Source organism: Leptonychotes weddellii, chromosome 10 (genome assembly GCF_054177405.1).
Source record: "Leptonychotes weddellii isolate Sample4059 chromosome 10, ASM5417740v2, whole genome shotgun sequence".
Classification (NCBI taxonomy): domain Eukaryota; kingdom Metazoa; phylum Chordata; class Mammalia; order Carnivora; family Phocidae; genus Leptonychotes; species Leptonychotes weddellii.
In genome coordinates this window covers 14,518,897-14,537,148 of record NC_138378.1, presented here as the reverse complement: position 1 = coordinate 14,537,148, position 18,252 = coordinate 14,518,897, and the positions used below count along the sequence as shown (strand labels likewise).

General features: G+C 51.6%; 1 protein-coding gene across 5 annotated transcripts in view; it reads left to right on the top strand.

Moving 5' to 3' along the window:
- Window positions 1-15,827, top strand: part of TOX2 (TOX high mobility group box family member 2) — a 130,650-nt gene extending 114,823 nt beyond the window's left edge. For 4 of the 5 annotated variants that reach the window (XM_081832735.1, XM_081832734.1, XM_081832738.1 and 1 more), the window contains exons 4-9: window positions 7,370-7,609; window positions 9,974-10,201; window positions 10,645-10,725; window positions 11,357-11,752; window positions 12,438-12,568; window positions 14,851-15,827. In XM_081832735.1, the coding sequence (XP_081688861.1) occupies window positions 7,370-7,609; window positions 9,974-10,201; window positions 10,645-10,725; window positions 11,357-11,752; window positions 12,438-12,568; window positions 14,851-14,887 (1,113 nt within the window). In that variant the 3' untranslated portion in view covers window positions 14,888-15,827. The remainder of the gene's footprint in view (window positions 1-7,369; window positions 7,610-9,973; window positions 10,202-10,644; window positions 10,726-11,356; window positions 11,753-12,437; window positions 12,569-14,850) is intronic. The other variant, XM_081832736.1, reaches the window with a different exon arrangement.
- The last annotated feature ends 2,425 nt before the right edge of the window (window positions 15,828-18,252 follow it).

The window sequence follows — 18,252 nt, the reverse complement described above, 5'->3', positions numbered from 1 at the left end:
CATGTTGATATGCTTGTGGGCATCCAGTGAAGAGGCAGCTGGGCAAGGGAGCGGAGGCTTCAGCGCCCAAGCTGGCGCTCAGGGGAGCGATCACCCCTTATTTCAGGATGCATTACATAGCCAGCTAAGTGGTGCGCATGCCAGCCGCCTTCCCGGACTTCCCAGAAGCCGGCACCTTCAGCCTCAACATGGTGCTTGGAAGAGCCCCTGCTTATTATTATTAATTAGTATTTGCTTTAGATCTGTTTTTGAAAAATGAAAATATTACAGATACAAATTAAGTTGCCTTTGTATCTGTCTTTCCTGAGAGTTTTTTAAAAATGCTTTTACTACATTTTTATATGTCCTTAAACACTTTGTAGTAATGTTTTATGTTTTAAACACGTACATAAAGGTATTATACTGCATGTATCCTAAGACTCTTTTTACTCATTACCGTTTCTGAGTCCATCCACATCGGCAGGTGTAGCTGTAGGTCATTCCCTTTAACTCGGTACAGAATGCTGTTATGCGAATAGATCACAGATTTCACCATTTCACTAATTGGTGAACATTGACATGATTTCCAGTTCTTCTGGAATTTGGAAAACACTGTAATGATTATCTTTGTTATCATGTATGTGTTTTGAAAGGTAACACCATGACTCTGGTGTGAATATAAAATGAAGACGTGTCCATTTATTTAACTCATTCACTAATGAGAAAGCCAATAATACGTTACATTTGGCTCAAAGGAGAATCTGATGAATACACATAGGTATCAGCAACCAAGAATGTTGACATAAATCTTCTAATAAATGCAAAACTGGTTGATATCTATTGACCCAGAGAATATTTTCTACAAGGTGGGATCAATTGTACCTCTACCAGACAACATTTATTTGCATTTTCATGGACAAGAATCCCTTGCATTCCACCTTACACCCATTAGGATGGCTACTATAAAAAAAACTGGTAAGTTTTGGCCAGGATGTGGAGGTGTGCACTATTGATAGGGATGTAAAATGGTGCAGCTGCTATAGAAAACAATATGGCAGTTCCTCAAAAATTAAAAATAGAATTACTGTATGATCCAGCCGTTCTAAGTGTGTACCCCAAAGAATCAAAAGCAGGGACTTGAAGAGGTACTTAAACACCCATCTTCGTAGCAGCATTATTCACTACAGCCAAAATGTGGAAGCAAACCAAATGCCCATCAAGACAGGAATGGACAAACAGAATGCAGTGTACACAGGCAATGGAATTTTATTCTGTCTTTGAAGGAAGGAAAGTCTGATGCAGGCTACGACATGGGTGAACGTTGACGACATCGTGCTTAGTGAAATAAGCCAGTCACAAAAGAACAAACGCTGTATGATTCCCCTTACTGGAGGTACCCAGGGAAGTCAGATTCATAGACTAGTGGTCAAATTCCAAAGTAGTCAAATGGTTGCCGGGGGCCACAGAGAGGGAAGAATAGGAGGTTACTGTTTAATAGGTCGAGCTTCAGTTTTCCAAGATACAAAGAGCTCTGGAGATGGATGGTGGTGATGGTTGTGCAACAATGTGAATGTCAACAGTACGCTTAAAAATGGTTAAGATTAGGGGCGCCTGTGTGGCTCAGTTGGTTAAGCATCTGACTCTTGTTTTTGGCTCAGGTTGTGATCTCATGGGCTGTGGGATCGAGCCCTGCTTCCCTTCCTGCTCCCTGCTCAGCGGGGAGTCTGAGGATTCTCTCCCTCTGCCCCTCCCCCCACTTGCAAGCGCTTGCTCTCTCACACTCTCTCTCATAAATAAATCTTTAAAAAAGTGTTTAAGATGGTAAATTTTATGTTATGTGTATTTTACCACAACGAAAAAAATGTTTTTTTTAAGTAGGCTCCACACCCAGTGTGGAGTCCAACACAGGGCCTGAACTCATGACCCTGAGGTCGAGACCTGAGCCAAAATCAAGAGTCAGACACTTAGCCGACTGAGCCACCCCAGTGCCCCCACAATGAAAATAATTTAGTGATAAAAAATAAGATGCACTAATCTCAGTTTTCTACAGGTTACAAAGTTGTACAATAGCCTAATCAAAGACAAAGGCACACATTCCTTTAGAAACAGATAACCCCAGAAGTCCACGAGCCAGCGCTCAGCATTCCACCAAAAGCACAATCATTTGCCCATTCTAATGTCTTTAAAATTTATCTTGCAGTATATATGTCTTCTTGTGCATCTGGGAAAGTTCTTTATAATAAATATCTTGGAGTAGAATTGCTAGGTTACAGGATTGCACATCTTCACTATACCTGGGTATTAATCAGATTGCTTCCGGAAGCGTTTACGTTACTTACTAGCTTACACTCCAACAGCTGCATAAATAGAAACCCAAATGACCAGTAAACTTAAGCAAACGTGTTCAGCCTCTCTAGTAATCAGGACAGTGCAAATTAGAACAACTTTGAGAACATTTCATACTTTGCAGATTTGCAAAAATTCAGAAGTCTGCCGTTATCCCATGTTGGCAATATATTAAATTACAGAGTCAGGAAGATCTGGTTGAAGAATTCTAAGCACACTGCTGGGAAGGGAAAAAAAAAAAAACGCAAGTCCTAAACACAGAACCCCAAGGCCATTTTGTCCTTGAAGAAATAATGTCAGATTCTTGTTTAAGATTCAGGGAAGGAAGAGTGTGTACATGTTGAAATGGAAAGAGGGATGTTTAGAGAAGAGATTTTCTTCTTATTTTCTTGAGAGTTAAAATTTTTTCCAACTTTATTGAGATATTACTAACATTTAACATATGTAATTTTAAGGTCTACAACATGATTTGATGCATGCATATATTTTGTGCAATTATTATTACAGTAAGGTTAATCAATACCTCCATCCCCTCACATAATTACCTTTGTGTGTTTGTGTGTGGTGATAATTTTTAAGATCTACATTCTTAATAGCTTTCAAGTATATAATAGATATTGTTAATTAGAATCCCCATGCTGTACATTAGATCCCCAGAACTTATTCGTCCTGCAGTTAGAAGTTTGTACACTCTGACCACCTTCACGCATTTTCCCCAGCCCCTGGCCCTGGCAACCACCATTCTCTCTCTCTTTCTTTGAGTTTGGCTTTTTTAGGCCCCCACATGAGTGAGAACCTACAGTCTTTGTCTTTCTCTGTCTGACTTATCTCATTTGGTATACTGCCCTCCAGGCCCATCCATACTGTCGCAAAAGGCAGAATTTCCTTCTTTTTTATGGTCGAATAACAGTGTACATATGTACCACATTTCCTCTATCCATTCGTCTGTTCAAAGACACGAGGTTGTTTCCATGACTCGGCTATGGTAAATAATGCAGTGAACACGGGAACACAGATATCTCTTCAAGGTAGTGATTTCATTTCTTTTGGATCAATACCCAGAAGTGGTATGGCTGGATCACATGGTAGTTCTATTTTTAATTTTTTGAGGAACCTCCAGACTGTTTTCCGTTGTAGCTGCTCCAATTTACATTCCCACCAACAGCACACAATGGTCCCCCTTTTTCACAGCCTTGCCAACACTTTGATCTCTTATCTTTTTTTTTTTTTATTTTAAGTAGTCTCCATGCCCAGCATTGAGCCCAAGATGGGACCAAACTCACAACCCTCTCTTATCTTTTTGACAATAGCCATTCTAACAGATGAGAGATGGTATCTCATTGTGGTTTTGATTTGCATTTCCCTGATGATGAGTGCTGTTGAGCACCTTTTCATGAACCTATTGGCCACTTGTATGTCTTCAAAATATTATTCAAGTTCTTTGTCCATTTTTAAATCGAATTCTTTGTAAAATCTTTTACTCTTTGAAACAGTGCACTTGAAGTCTGTTTCTTGGGTTTCTCTATGATTGCTATAATAATAAAATATATATTTCACAAAAAGAGCTCAGAACCAAAATCTACCTATACACTATTTACAAGATGCACACTTAAAGTGATGCAGAACAGTAATAAAATGGAAAAATAAAGAGAGATATGGATCACAGGTGAAGTCAGATCTAACATAAAAATATTAATTGAGGCGAAGATGCTGGGTTTTTTTATTAAGAAGGAGAAGCCATCATGAAAATATAGCATTCTGGAACATTTGTAGGAATGAATAATGTCACATCAATATATGTGAGGAAACCTGTTTAAATTCTATAGAGAAACTGAGGGGAACACAGGAGCATGGGAGCTGCTTTAACTCATTTTTCTTGAGATCTCACAGCTGAAGTAGTCAAAAACAGTTTATTGAATAGACATAGAGAGAAATGTGTATATTACAGCATAAACACGACTTCAGATGCACAGGAACATTTTACCAAAAATGATCATGCCCTAAGCCATAATGAAAACCCCAATACCAAAAAGATAAAATTCTAGGAATCAGGTTTTCTGACCATAATAACAAAAGGATATGTTAAATAAAGACTCTTCTCCAAATAACTTTAGGTTAAAAAAATAAAATCTCCAGTTATAGAATATTTATAAAAATATTTATATGATGCAGTTAAAATGCTCCTCATGGGGAAAAAAATCATAGCTACAGAGCAAGGGTTCTCAACTTCAGCACAATTGACATTTTGGGATACATAATACTTTGGTGTGTGTGTGTGTGTGTGTGTGTGTGTGTGTGTGTGTGTGTGTGTGTGTGTGTAGGGGGCATTCTACAGCCTGCAGGACATTCAGCAGCATCCCTGATGTCTATCCACTAGAGGCTCATAACACCACCTCCACACCACACCAGTTGTGAAAGCCAGAAACGTCTCTAGACATGACCAGGTTCCTCGGCAAATGGTCCCTGTTTGAACCTCTCCCCTAGATACTAATATTATTAGAAAAGAAAATGTGAAAGTATAAATAAATTATTTAATTTGAAAGCTACACAAAAAGCCACTGATGATACCTGAGGTCAACATTCATAGAAAAGCAAAATTTAATTCCTAGAAAACTTGTCAAAATGTTTTTTTTTAAGTATAAGAACTGGTTCTTTGGGTAGATAAAACATATAAACCTTTGAGAAGGAAAGTTTTAAAAAGCAACAGGCATTCACAATATTGCAATTGGGAATTTAACTACAAAAAGCATAGAGCAGGTTAAAAATATGATAATATTATCCTAGGTATATGCTATTAGTGCTAAAATCTGGATGAAGTAGACAGTTTTAAAAGTACGTATTTATGGGGCGCTTGGGTGGCTCAGTTGGTTAAGCGACTGCCTTCGGCTCAGGTCATGATCCTGGAGTCCCGGGATCGAGTCCCGCATCGGGCTCCCTGCTCGGCAGGGAGTCTGCTTCTCCCTCTGACCCTCCCCCCTCTCATGTGCTAAAAAAAAAAAAAAAAAAGTACGTATTTATGTAACTAACTTATATATGTAACTCAAGAAAGCATGGGACCCAAAGTAGCCATGGAAAATATTATGAAAATCAGTCTTTCAGAAAGCACATAATACAAATGACAGCATTTGCCAAAGATAACCCCTCCCCCCAAAACAATGTAAGTGAAGAGAAACCTAAAAAAGAAAGTTCCTCAGAACTGAGGACACACCAGACAAATTCAAACAAATACATATCCAGGCAAGGATGGCGGTGTTCAGATCAGACTCCACTGAATTGAAAGCAAAAGGGAGGTGCTTTATAATAATATTAACATTTAATCCATAATGAAGGCATAATTGGAGTTTTCCTTTTGCAATAAAAAACAACATCGAAGTCCCCAAACAAAACACTTTAAGTATTGAAGGAAGATTGTGATGGAAGCAGAAAAGTTGCAGGCAACTTAGACGTGCCAAAAAAGGAAGGAAGGAATCAAAATCATACCACAAGGCCACTAATGGAGCAGGTTAATCTGCACACAAGCTCACCCTGTTCCTGCGGCCTGTGGAGCAGACACAAAGTATAAACATATTTCGGTCCCAAAGGAAAGCTTACCACAGTCTCAAACGTGCAAGAAGTACAGACGATGTCCTTTGATCACTTGTGTTAGTAGAAATTAGTAGCAAAGGGAAAAGAAACAAACAAAAAAAATGAACCTCTTAGAAATTTCAAAACTTTCTTTTTCCAAAACGTTTTTTAAACAACTCTTGGATGAAAGAAAATAAAAACTGAAATAGAAAATAAACACACAGAAGAGAACGCTAATGAAAATCTTTCATGGTGAAATCTATGAGAAATGTCAAAGTCATGCCCAGAGGCAACTTCATGGCATTAGACATATTTCTAATGAAATAGAATGAAAAGAATGAATTAGAAACATGACGAAAATCGGGGGGGGGGGGGCAGAAACAACAGTCACGCATCTTTTAGAATCAGAGGACATAATTAATAAAGATACAGAAGATTAGATATTAAGGAATCAGAAAACGGAGAAGTGATAAACAATTTGAAATTTGATTCTTTTGAGGAGGAAGAAACCTCCCACATAATAAAAGGGGAAGAAAATCCATGAAGGTTGCCTAATGAAGAAAATGTGCGAGGAAAACACAGCTACTCGGCGTCAGAAATAACAAAGGAAGATAAACACAGGTGCAAAGGCAATAAAAATAATTACAAGAGTATGCAGATTGGTATGCCTCACTCCACAGTGTGTGTGTGTGTGTGTATTTAAAATATTTAGGTGAAAAGGACACACTGTTCCACATAGGTGTTTAGTGTGAGCACTGCTTGTACGTAAAAATCAGGAGCTTTCTTATATTCCCAAAATAACCAGTTAGAAATATCATAGGGAAGATTTAACAAGAAAATTACTGACTTGGAGGAAGAGAAGTACATAGCTTTATTAAGAGATTTATTTATTCTGTGTATTTTACAAACCCTTACACAATATATGGCTTACTAGGTGCCAGGCACATTTCATCCTAACCAACCCTTGAAGGTAGGTTTAATTATTATCTGCATTTTTCCGATGAAGAAACTGGGGCACAGAGAGGGTAAGTAACTTAGCCAGAGTCACCCAACTTATAAGTAGCTGGACCAGGCTTCAAAATGCAGTCCGCTTTGAGCCTCTGTGCTCTTTGCTGTTGGCCCGCACAGTGAATAAATGAAGAGACACACGTGTTCCAGGAAGGAGGATTTGATGTCACAAAACGATCAATTCGCTGCTGGCCTGAGCTCTCCAGCAAGGGCTGAGCTGCTGACCGGCTGTCCAGGGTGACTCTCAACAGAAGGCAAACAGTCAAGGAGCTGTAGGCCGCCCCCAGGTGCCCCAGTCTCTCAGGGGTCAGAGTAGAAGGGCCACACTCACCCAGGCCTGGGGAAGTGCAGCTCACATGGAGCTGGCCACCCTTCTCCTCGGCACGTCCCTGCTCTGAGTCCCGCCGTGTGTGGACGTGATGGTGGCGGGCAGGTCCTCTCTAACTCACCATGCCCCGTTCTCCTCTCTTAGATCCAGGAGATGGTCCACTCGGAGGTCGCCGCCTATGACTCGGGCCGGCCGGGGCCCCTGCTGGGCCGCCCAGCGATGCTGGCCAGCCACATGAGCGCCCTCAGCCAGTCCCAGCTCATCTCTCAGATGGGCATCCGGAGTGGCATCGCCCACAGCTCCCCGTCACCCCCAGGGAGCAAGTCAGCCACGCCCTCCCCCTCCAGTTCAACTCAGGAGGAGGAATCAGAAGCGCATCTTAAGGTAGGTAGGGCGGCCACGCAGGGCCCTAAGATGCCCTCCCGTCAGCAGGTGCCCGGGCCCTGTGTGGCAACGGGCATCACCTGCCTCGAGACCAGACCGCAAGAGTGCAACTGTGTCCTTTGCTGGAGGACACAGAGGAAGGAAATCAGCAGGTAGAACAGGGCCCACCGGCCGGAGCCCCTGGGCAGTGGAAAAGGCCCTGCTTGGAATTTGGGATTTCTGGCTGTGGCCTCTAAGTTAGCGGAGCGTCCTTGCCAAGCTGTGCCCCTCCACTCCCACGGCCTTGTGTATAAAGCAGAGATGATACTCACCCACGGCCAGGGGCTGGATGAGAGAATCCTGTGAAAACGTGAAGTCTTACTCCTCAGTGGCCAGTGGGTCATTTCAGGGACATTGATGGCATCGGCAAGATCCTCAGGGTCACATCTATGGTCACTTTGGCCTTTTAGGAGAAGATACTCTGACAAAGCTGTGCGGCCCAGCGAGGACACCCGGGCAGCACCGAAACTGACCCACCCCCCTCCACTGGGTACATGCCCCCCCTCCCCCCAGCATCCCTAGAGTCATGGGTGATCCTGCCTCTGAAGAACATGTCAGGGCTGAGAGGTCACCAGCTGTCCAGGCTTGTCCTTCCTTCGCACTGACAACTCTCCCTGGCTCCGGAAGGCACTGTGTTTTACTGGGGTGGAAAACAGAGGCCGGAGAGCCCAGGGATGGCCTCGCTCGCAGCGACTCTCCCAATGAGCCTGTGGCAGAACCTAAACTTGATCCCCCAACTCCCACCTCCCCTTCTGCTTCCTCAGAGCTCTCACCCTTTCCACGCAGTGGCCCTGCAGACGCCTGGCGGGGGGCAGTTTGGACCTGGCAGGGGCCCTGACTGCCTGGGCTGGGTGCGTGCCTCTGGGTCTGGTCCGGCTGCATCCCCAGGACAACTTGGTCTCTACAATAGGCCAGGCAGGAGCGGTTTTTATTTTCTTTTTTATTTAGCAGACACTTTTGGCGCCGAATACTGTTCTAAGCACATCACCAGCATTAACCCATGGGATCCTCATGACGGCCCTGTGTGGTCGGGGCCATTGTCCTCTCCGATTGGCAGATGGGAAAACCAAGGCCCCAGAGAGGTTACGTCAGTCTGGCTGCAGAGAGAGGCAGGAACAGGTGCAGCAGGGCTGCAGGCTTCCCCTCGCTGTCCCTCAGACATGCAGGCCTGAATTTTGCCCAGGGGCCCACGGATTCCCTATCAATTCCTGGTATCACCTTCATCTGCTTGGTGCAGAGAGTGACCGTCTTCACTATAGGATCCAGGACCTTTGACCAAATTCCTGGTCCCCGTGGGGCCTGAGGGTCCTACCGGTGACCCACTGAAGTCTGTGGCAAGCATCCCTACATGGCTCCCATCCCATAAGCCCTGAGTCGCACACTCACAGGATTGCGGTCCTGCTTCCGAGGCCAGGCATCCCCAGTGAGGCCGCACCCACCGAGTCACATAACCTCCTTCCCGTCCAGTCATTTCACAGGGCCCCGGGCACCAAGCCCCCTGCCCTAAGTCGCACACCTGGAAGTTGGTGGAAGACACCGATCTTTTGTGACTAAGGATCATCTTTGGGGATTATTTGTGATCACAAGAAGGGAGAATGGTTAAGAAAAATTGATATCCTCAAAACTGGGAAATAGGGCCGAGCACAGGGCTGCACACGCTTTCAACGGCCAACCGCACGCTGTCTGCAGGCTCGCGCGGGAGGCCCCAGATTCCCTAGGAGAACGTACGTTGTCGGGATTCATTACTCATGATCCATTCGGGGATTCTACACTCTGTAAAGGTACATGTTACCTTGGGAAAGAAGCGGCAGAGAGGTAAACAATTTTTGTCTGATTAAAAGGCAAATTAAGTTCTCCCTGTAGAGATGCAAATGACCTCTGCCCAGGAGAAAAGATTAAAAGCCCCAAAGGTGACCGTTTCATTGCTCTGTAGGGCAGGTTCTCTCATATTTCTTTGAGTCAACTTTGCCACCTTGCTGATTTTCATTCATGAGTGAAACAAAAACTCCAGGGTTCCTAGCTCCTACCCAGCACGTGTGTGTGTGTGTGCATGCGTCTGTGTGCTTGTGAGCGTGTGTGTGCACGTGTGTGCACGTGAGCATGTGTGTGTGTGTCCTTTGCCTCCCTCACCAGGGAGCGGTGAGCATGACAGCGTGGCCCACGTGTCCCGCGCTGGAGTCCAGGGTGGCACGTGCGCAGAGCCGGACAGACGGGGGGGGGGGGTGCGCTGCTGAGGAAGGTCCCCTGCGCCTCAGGCTGGGGTGGGGAACCCGCAGGGGGAGGCCCTTGGCGTCTCTGCTTTCCTGACTCCTCTCACCTGTGCAGATGTCAGGAGAGAAGAGACCTTCAACTGACCCAGGAAAAAAGACCAAGAACCCAAAGAAGAAGAAGAAGAAGGACCCCAACGAGCCGCAGAAACCTGTGTCAGCCTATGCGCTCTTCTTCAGAGACACTCAGGCTGCCATCAAGGGACAGAACCCCAGTGCCACCTTCGGGGATGTGTCCAAAATTGTGGCCTCCATGTGGGACAGCTTGGGAGAGGAGCAGAAGCAGGTGAGTCTGTCCCTTCCGGGGCCCTCCCCCAGGGTGTTGAGGCCCTGGAGCCAATGACAGAGTTGGAATGTCTGAAATCAGGAAAAGCCTCCTGCTGGGGTCTCTCCTGGACTCAGTTTGCCCATCTGTAAGCTGGGAGGCTAGAGCCCTTCCGGGTCCGCTGTTTGCCAGCAGAGTTCACTAGCGGCTTAACCGTTCTGATTCCTGCTTCCTCTTCTGTTAAGCGAGAATAAGCATCTCTGTCCATCTGGTCCGTCCAGCCGTGCCAGCCTGGAGTCCAGGCTTCCTCTCCCACTGACCATGCGCCCCTGGCCCCTCTCAAGGGCGTCCAGGGAGAACAGGGAGCAGAACCAGCTCAGAGGCAAATGCCAGCTACCAGCGGCGGGACCTCCGGCTGATCGCCTGACCTCTCCCCAATGTTGCCCATGTCTTGGATCTTTCAGGCCTATAAGAGAAAGACCGAAGCGGCAAAGAAGGAGTATCTGAAGGCTCTGGCGGCCTACAGGGCTAGCCTCGTCTCCAAGGTAACACCCTGGCCCATCGGCCCAGCCCTGATAAGGGAGGCGCCGAGGCCCACGGGAATGGTCGGCGCCCTAGTTCCCGGAAAGGACGAATAAGCCCAGTGGGGTCACTTCTCCCGTGCACCCGCTGTGAGCCACGCTCATGCTGGCACTTTACGTGCATTTCGTTTCACTTCATTCTTCCAGTGGGGTTGAGCAGCGGGCCTGAAATGAGGCGCGTAGGTGCCTTGTCTGGAAGCTGTCACAGAGCACAAGGCATGTGGGTCAGGCCGCAAAGGGCCAAGCAGGGAGGGCGTTCCAAGTTGAGGGAACAGCACAGGCAGAGGTGTAGAGGCTGGAGAGGAGCATGGAGGATGGCCCGGCTGGATAAGGCCGGCCTCACAGGCCAGGCTGAGGGGGCTGGGCTTCCTCACGGGCAGGAGAGCCCCAGGAATTAACGCAGGGGGTGGTTGGATGGTCAGAGCCAAGTGCACCGAGGCCCTGGGATTACCTCTGGTTTGCCCGTAGCTCCCCGCCAAGGGGCCAGAGAGCCAGCCACGGACCATGTCAGCAGGTTGCAGACCCGGCGGGTCTCACGGCCCAAGTTCTGGCTTATCCGTCTTCTCCAGAGTGACTGGTGTCTGTCTCCTTGCAGAGCTCCCCAGAGCAGGGTGAGACCAAGGGCACTCAGGCGAACCCGCCGGCCAAAATGCTGCCACCCAAGCAGCCCATGTATGCCATGCCGGGCCTCGCCTCCTTCCTGACGCCATCGGACCTGCAGGCCTTCCGCAGCGGGGCCTCTCCGGCCAGCCTGGCCCGGACGCTGGGCTCCAAAACCCTGCTGCCAGGCCTCAGCGCATCCCCGCCGCCGCCACCCTCCTTCCCGCTCAGCCCCCCACTGCACCAGCAGCTGCCCCTGCCACCCCATGCCCAGGGCGCTCTCCTCAGTCCGCCTGTCAGCATGTCTCCAGCCCCCCAGGCTCCGGTCCTGCCCACTCCCATGGCACTGCAGGTGCAGCTGGCTCTGAGCCCCTCACCTCCAGGGCCTCAGGTAAGCAGGGCCCAGTGGGAACGTGCTCTTCAGGACCCTGGGTGGGGAAGGCAGGCAGCTCGGGGTTTTGGATACCAGCCCGGGCCCTCACCGGCAGCACCACCTCGGCACCTTACCTCTCTGAGCCTCAGTCACCACATCCGTGAAATGGGTCTAGTACACCTTCCCTGAGGTGTACTGGCTGCAGCGAACAGTTGACAAGTTCCCAGTCTTCAGAGTCTTAGGACACCCCAGGCCCTCCTTCTTCTATCCTCCGTCCAGTTCTGCTCCCTGGCCCAAGGCGCTGAGGCCATGCAGCTTCTGCCGGGTCAGCCCCGGCCCCCTGGCTCTCCCCAAAGCCTTGGAGGCCTGACCCACTGAACATTCCACAGACTCACGTGGCTCAGCACAACAACTCCATTTTGCAGACTGGGAAACTGAGGCCAGAAAAAGAAAGGCCCTGAAAGCAGAGCCCCTCACCCCCCAGATGCAGCTAGGAGAAGGGTTGAATTTTCCAAAAGGTGCTCTGCAGGGAAAAGGAAGAAGCTTTCCAGGCAGAGAGGCAGAGGGGAGGCTTTGTAGAAGCCAGAGGAAGTGTCCCTGTGAACTCCCACGGACACGGAGAGTTCCTGCCCCCCCACTTGCCACCTGCGCTGTGCACCCCATCATCTCTGCCTTGCTCACCTGCCTCCTTCCCCCTTGGCAGGACTTCCCTCACATCTCCGAGTTCCCCAGCGGTTCGGGACCCCGCTCACCTGGCCCGTCCAACCCCCCGAGCAGCAGCGGGGACTGGGACAGCAGTTACCCCAGCGCGGAGTGTGGCGTCAGCACGTGCAGGTGGGTCCTCCCCGCCCCACCTCCACCGATGCCGCCCCAGTGCCGCCCGAGCCGAAGAGGGGGCACGGGCCGCCCAGGGCTGGGGGGAGGCGAGGCCCCGCGGGTCACGGTGGCCCCGCGACCGTGCCTCGTGGGCGCTGGCTGCCCGCCGTCTTCACGAGAAGATGCAGAACAAAACAAGACCCCAGAAGGACTCAGCGGGTCTGATGCCAGGGCTCTGCTTGGGAAAGGGGCCCAGCTTCAGTCTGGCTGTCTCTCTTGCCGTCCTGGTTTTCTCACGAGGGCCGCCTTGTGACACTCACGGGTGGGTCATCTGTCTTCCCTCGGGTTCCCTAGAAGCGGAGCCTGGGCAGCAGGATTTGGGCGCCCTTGATGATGTGGAGGGAGGGCTTGCAGGAGAAAGGGAGGGAGGGAGGTGGGACAGGGCCAGGGAAGGAGCCAGCGGCGGGTGTGCGCTCAGCCAGAGACTCGCTTCAGCCTGATCCCACCGCAGCTTGGTGCCATGCACCGCCCACTGCGTCCCGCCTTGAGGTTAGGGCTTTTTGTTCCCTGGCTCAGTCAGCCGCTGGCTGTGGGCTGCCCCAGGGAGTGTGGCCCCTGGAGGAAGCAGCTCTCATCCAGCCCAGGGCAGCTCTCTGGAGCAGAGGCTGCTGGGAGGGCAGGAAAGGGGACCCGGGGAGGCACCCGCGGCGTCCACCGCACCCTCGGCAAAGGGCCAACGAGCCAACACCGGGAGTCACACACCTTACTGGGACCCCCACTGCTACAGCCCAGCACCCCCTGACACACCAACCCCCAGGCCACTTGGCTTCTCCATGGTCCTTATGTGGACCTCAGCCTCTGGGCCTCCTCTCCCATCCTGCGCTCTTAGCCTCTTAGCCTTTCAACGGCACGCTAGCAGCCCTTCCTCTCGAAGGTCTTCCTGCTCCAAGAGTCAGTGACCTCTCATTTCAGCAGCTAAAGAGGGAAATGGGGCGGAGAGGGCACCCAATTCCTTTCCCCGCCAACCCTGACTCCCATTCCCCTGGCAAGGACCAATCCCGTGGCCACCCCTGGGGTCTCTGGCCCCAGCAGCGGCTCCACAGCCTGGAAGGCGTGACGGACGTGTGGGAGACAGGCAGCTTCGGCTGCCCCTAGCCCCGGCCATTGGCCTTTCTGCCCCTCACCAGCCAGCCTGCCAGTGAGCCAGCAGACACGGCCCGTGGCCCACGGCCAACGGCCGACAGCCGGTGCCCGGTGGGAGTCTACTTGCGCGGGCAGACTCGGCTCAGCCCGAATCTCCTTCCCCACCCCCCAGCAGGTGCAGGCCCTCCCACCCCTGCCCTCCTGCCGGAGACTTCCTTCCCAGTCAGAGTGTGGGGCTGGGGGCTCTTTAATGGACATTATGGAACGTGTCCGAGCTTCCCCCCAACCCGGAGGGCAGACTACTGCAGTACCCTGCTTTACTTAATTTTTTTAAAATGAGGGAGACCTGGCGTATTAGTTGCAGGTGTACGGCATACGCTCTGCAGTAGGCTGGTGTGTGCTGGGGACTGACCACCGCCGGAGTCTAGGCAACACCCGTGGCCGCTCACTTACAGATGCTTTCCTTGTTCCGTGATAACTTGTAAGAGCTACTCTCTTAGCAACTTTCAAATACAGAAACTTACAAAAATGCGGTGTTACTAACTGTAGTCCCAACGCTGCACATGGCATCCCCGAGGCTTACTCATCTTCTCCCTGGAAGCTTATACTTCTGACCCTTCCCCCATTTTACCCATCCCCCCACCCCCGGCAACCAGCATTCTGTTCTCTGGCTCTGTCAGCTTGGTTTGGGGTTTGCGTAGGTCCCACATGTAAGTGAGATCACCGGATACTCGCTACTCGTCTTCCTCGGACTTACTTCACTTGGCATGATGACCTCAAGGTCCCCCTGGCTCTCCATGAGGGAGCGCCCTATTTTAAAAACACAGAAGGCGCCTTCCTCTGATTCTATGTGAAGTTTGCAAATGACTAAGCACAGACCGAGAGCCAGGCGGTGTTGGGACCATCTTCCCGCAGGGCGGAGGCCCGGGTGGTCCCCAGCCGGGATTCCAGGAGGGCAGCTGGGCTGGTGGCTTATGGCCCGTCGGGGGACGGACCTGCGCGCCCCCTCCCGTCCTCAGAGGGGCAGCGGGCGCCTCCGGGCTGAAGGTGAAGGGGGCGCCTCCAGGGTGGGGCTGAGGCTAGCGAGCAGGTGGCCTGGCGCTGCCCCCAGGCCCGGCTGGGCTCCCACGGCTCTGACAGCCCTCCTCTCTCCCCAGCCTGCTCCCCAGGGATAAGTCGCTCTACCTCACCTAATCCCGCCTCCCCTGTCCTCCCTGAGGCTTGCTGGAGGGGCACCGCTCAGCGCCTGAAGGGCCCACAGCAGGAGGGAAGCCCGGGCAGGAAGCAGGATGACCGGGAAGAGAGCAGAGACACAACGACGACGCCCCAGGGCCGAGTCTCCTCCTCGACCTCCCAGCAGACCCTGCCGAGGCGGGCCGCCGCCCGCCCGCAGCACCCGCGGGAACCTCCTGCCCCCCACCTGCCTGCTCCAGGGCTACCGCGGACCCCGCCCCTCGCCCTGCACTCCGCGCTCCGCGTCTGGACGTCCGGCCCCAGCCCACGCTCCCGGGGCTGCCCCCGCCCGGAGGGGCCGCCTTCCGACCGAAACGCACCCCCAGAGGCGTGGGCCCGGCCGCCCGGCCGAGGACGCGCGAATGCGGCTTCACCGAGTGAACACAGATCGCCAAACCTCTGAACTGTTGGCTCCATGTAAGTAGTTGCCTAAGTGTTTTAGAACCGTGCTGAAGACGTCGTCGATAAGATGATTTTGTGGGGGAGGGGAGTAGTTTCCTTTAAGGTGAAGAGCATTTTATATGACCCCTTAGCACATATTTTTCTTTAAGTTTTCTCTTGGGGATGAGCACAAAAGCGGCTGCCAAACTGTTTCCGCCCCTGTAACAGCGAGAGCGGGACCACTTAGAGCCACACTCGGAGACGTTGCGCTTTTTTTTTTTCTGGTTTTTAACCCTGTGTCCGTCTATTTAAAATTGCCAACAACGACTTTTGTCTATTTATGAAGCAAAGTTGAGAAGAGAAATGCAGTGTATCATAACGTGTGTGTGATTTTCAGGTTTGGTTTGGGTTTTGGTTCTTAACGTCGTTTGCAGCAGTTTCCTGGCCCTGGCAAGTGTCCGTCCCGGTGCCCAGTGCTTCTCTCAGTTTCTTTGTAATAAAACTTCTGAAAAGTTGAAAATCCGTCTGTCTCTTCGTGCCCTTGGCAAGCCGGAGCCAGGCCTTCCGACGAGGCGTTTGGTGGCGGCTCCGTGGGCTTCGAGTCCAGGCTCACCTGCCATGTACTCTCCCCGAAGATCTGCGCGGACCGTGGGGCCTCCCCGGCCTCAGTGTTGTCGCCTCCGGAAGTAGGACGGTGGCGCCAACACGCGCAGGTCTGGTGATGAGCAGGGGTTATGGGCACAGAGTGCTGGCCGTGCGGGGGAGGGGGGCAGGCTCCCCGACTGGTGGAGGCGAGAGGTGGGTTCTGGGAGCCCGGGGAGGCGGGGCAGGGGGGCTTCTCCAAACCTGAATGTAAGGGGCAGCCCAGACAGGGTACTCTAACCCAGATTTCCCGACAGATGTTAGGTGGTGATACTTACAAAAAAAAAAAAAAAGTAGTATGTGACGATTTTAACTGCATCTGAAAAAATAACAGTTTCTTGGTATGGAGGAGCTTTTGGGAGCTGCCCCTGCTGGGCCTCGTGACATGGCTGCTTTGGGGTGGGGACCAGTGACCCAGACGGAGGAGCCTCCCCCTCCCCAGTCCGCTCTCAGGGCCTCTCCCTCTGTGATCCCTAAACCTCCCTTCTCCCAGAAAAGAGCCCCAGGGCTGGTGCACCATCTCTCTGCGAGCAGTTTCCTCACTGGAGGGCATTTTGTAATCCACTTTGGAAAAAGAAAAAAAGAAAACCAGACCAACAACAAAAACACGCTGCCCGCAGCATCACTGCAATGTGAAGCATAAATATTTCATGTGGTTACAATTTCCTTTCCTGCTCGGAGCTTGTCAGTAACACAGTGATGACTTAGTTTAATATTCGACTCCTGCTTTGACATGTGGGAAAACAGCATCCTTGGGATCCATGCAGACAACCCAAAATAATGAGCGCCGGGCTATCAGGTTCTCGCCTCAGAGCAGAGCCCCCCACCCCGGCCCCCCATTGCCGCCCCGGCCTCTGGAGACGTCCGTGTGCCGAGGCTGGCCTCTCGGTGGCAAGGGGGGCTCAGAGATGCCCAAGGGGAGTCTAAATACCCTGCCTGCAAGTGCTGGGGGTTGTGGCACCCCCAAGCTGCCAAGGCCAGTCTGTGCTCTGGACCCGCCACGCTTCGAGGCCACGTGTTGTTGCTTAGACCCTAGAGCCGCGCCCCTGACACTGTAAGGATCGGCAGCCCCTGCAGCCCACCCCACTGTCCACGGAGCTGGCCCTTCCCAGGCCCACACACCTGCTTCAGATCCCTCCACCCCGCGCCTCCTCCCACAAACACCCTGGAACTGCAGCAGAGGCACGGCCTGAGCAAAGGCCAAGCCTCCGGACCCCAGGAGGAAGGGGTGGCTGGTCCCAAGATTGTCCAACACTAATTGCTCCCTGGAGGGCCCACAGGAGGTTCCACATTCGGTTGGAAGATGGGCAACACGGCACGGAGGGGCCTTCCGTTACTCTTAAGGGTCCACTGTGCTGAAATTCCATGTGTTCATCCAGCAAGACTACGAACAGGTGAGCAGTTACTCTCTGCCCCAGCTGAGCACCGGGGATGCTGGGGGAGTCTTACATAGATCCCACCCCTAGGAGCTTAAGGGCTAGCTGGGGAGGCAGAGAAGGAAAACGGTGATATTGAGTTATAAAATTATAACTTTATATTACAAGTCATAAAAATCTAAAATGAACTACACTCTGTGGCAAGTCCGAAAGGGGGAGGGGCCGGGAAAATGCAGTAGAGGGGCCCCCAGCCTAACCAGGACCCCAAAGTCTTCCGGGGTGAGACGATATTGGGACTGTGCTGGAGGACTGACGTGGGGTTCTAGGACGCCCTGCTTTCCTGATTTGGGGCCCCCAGACGCTGTGGCTCTGTGATTGTGATTCTCATCCCGAATTTTGGGAGAATTCTCTTTGGAAGAAGCTGCGGCTGAGTGCAAACAGCTGCGTGGGGATCTCTAAGTCTGGAGCAGGTTGAAGGTGAGCCGCATGCGCAATGCGTGTTCTCAAACCCTTGACCTCTGCATCCGCGTCCTGGGTCAGGGCCAGCCCAGGCTCCCTGTGCGCTGGGGCTGGTTGAGGGTGGTGTGTGTCTGGGTGTACCGTGTGGTGTGCCGGTGGGTCATGTGCCCGTGTGTGTCGTGTGTGTGCGGCGGTGAGGTGTGCACGTGGTGTGTTCGCACCTGCACGTAGTGCGCACACATGCGTGTGCTGTGCACCTGTCTGCAGCGTGCGTGTCTGTGCGCGGTGTGCGTGGTGCGCACAAGATACATGTCACGTGCACGTGGCGCGTCCGTGTAGCTGGTGTGCATGCGGGGGCGGCGATTCAGGTAAAATGAGGCCATTGGGGTGGGTCCTCATCCAACTGGACTGGTGTCCTTACAACAAGAGGAAATTTGGTCACGGGGGGACACGAAGAGCTCTTGTGCA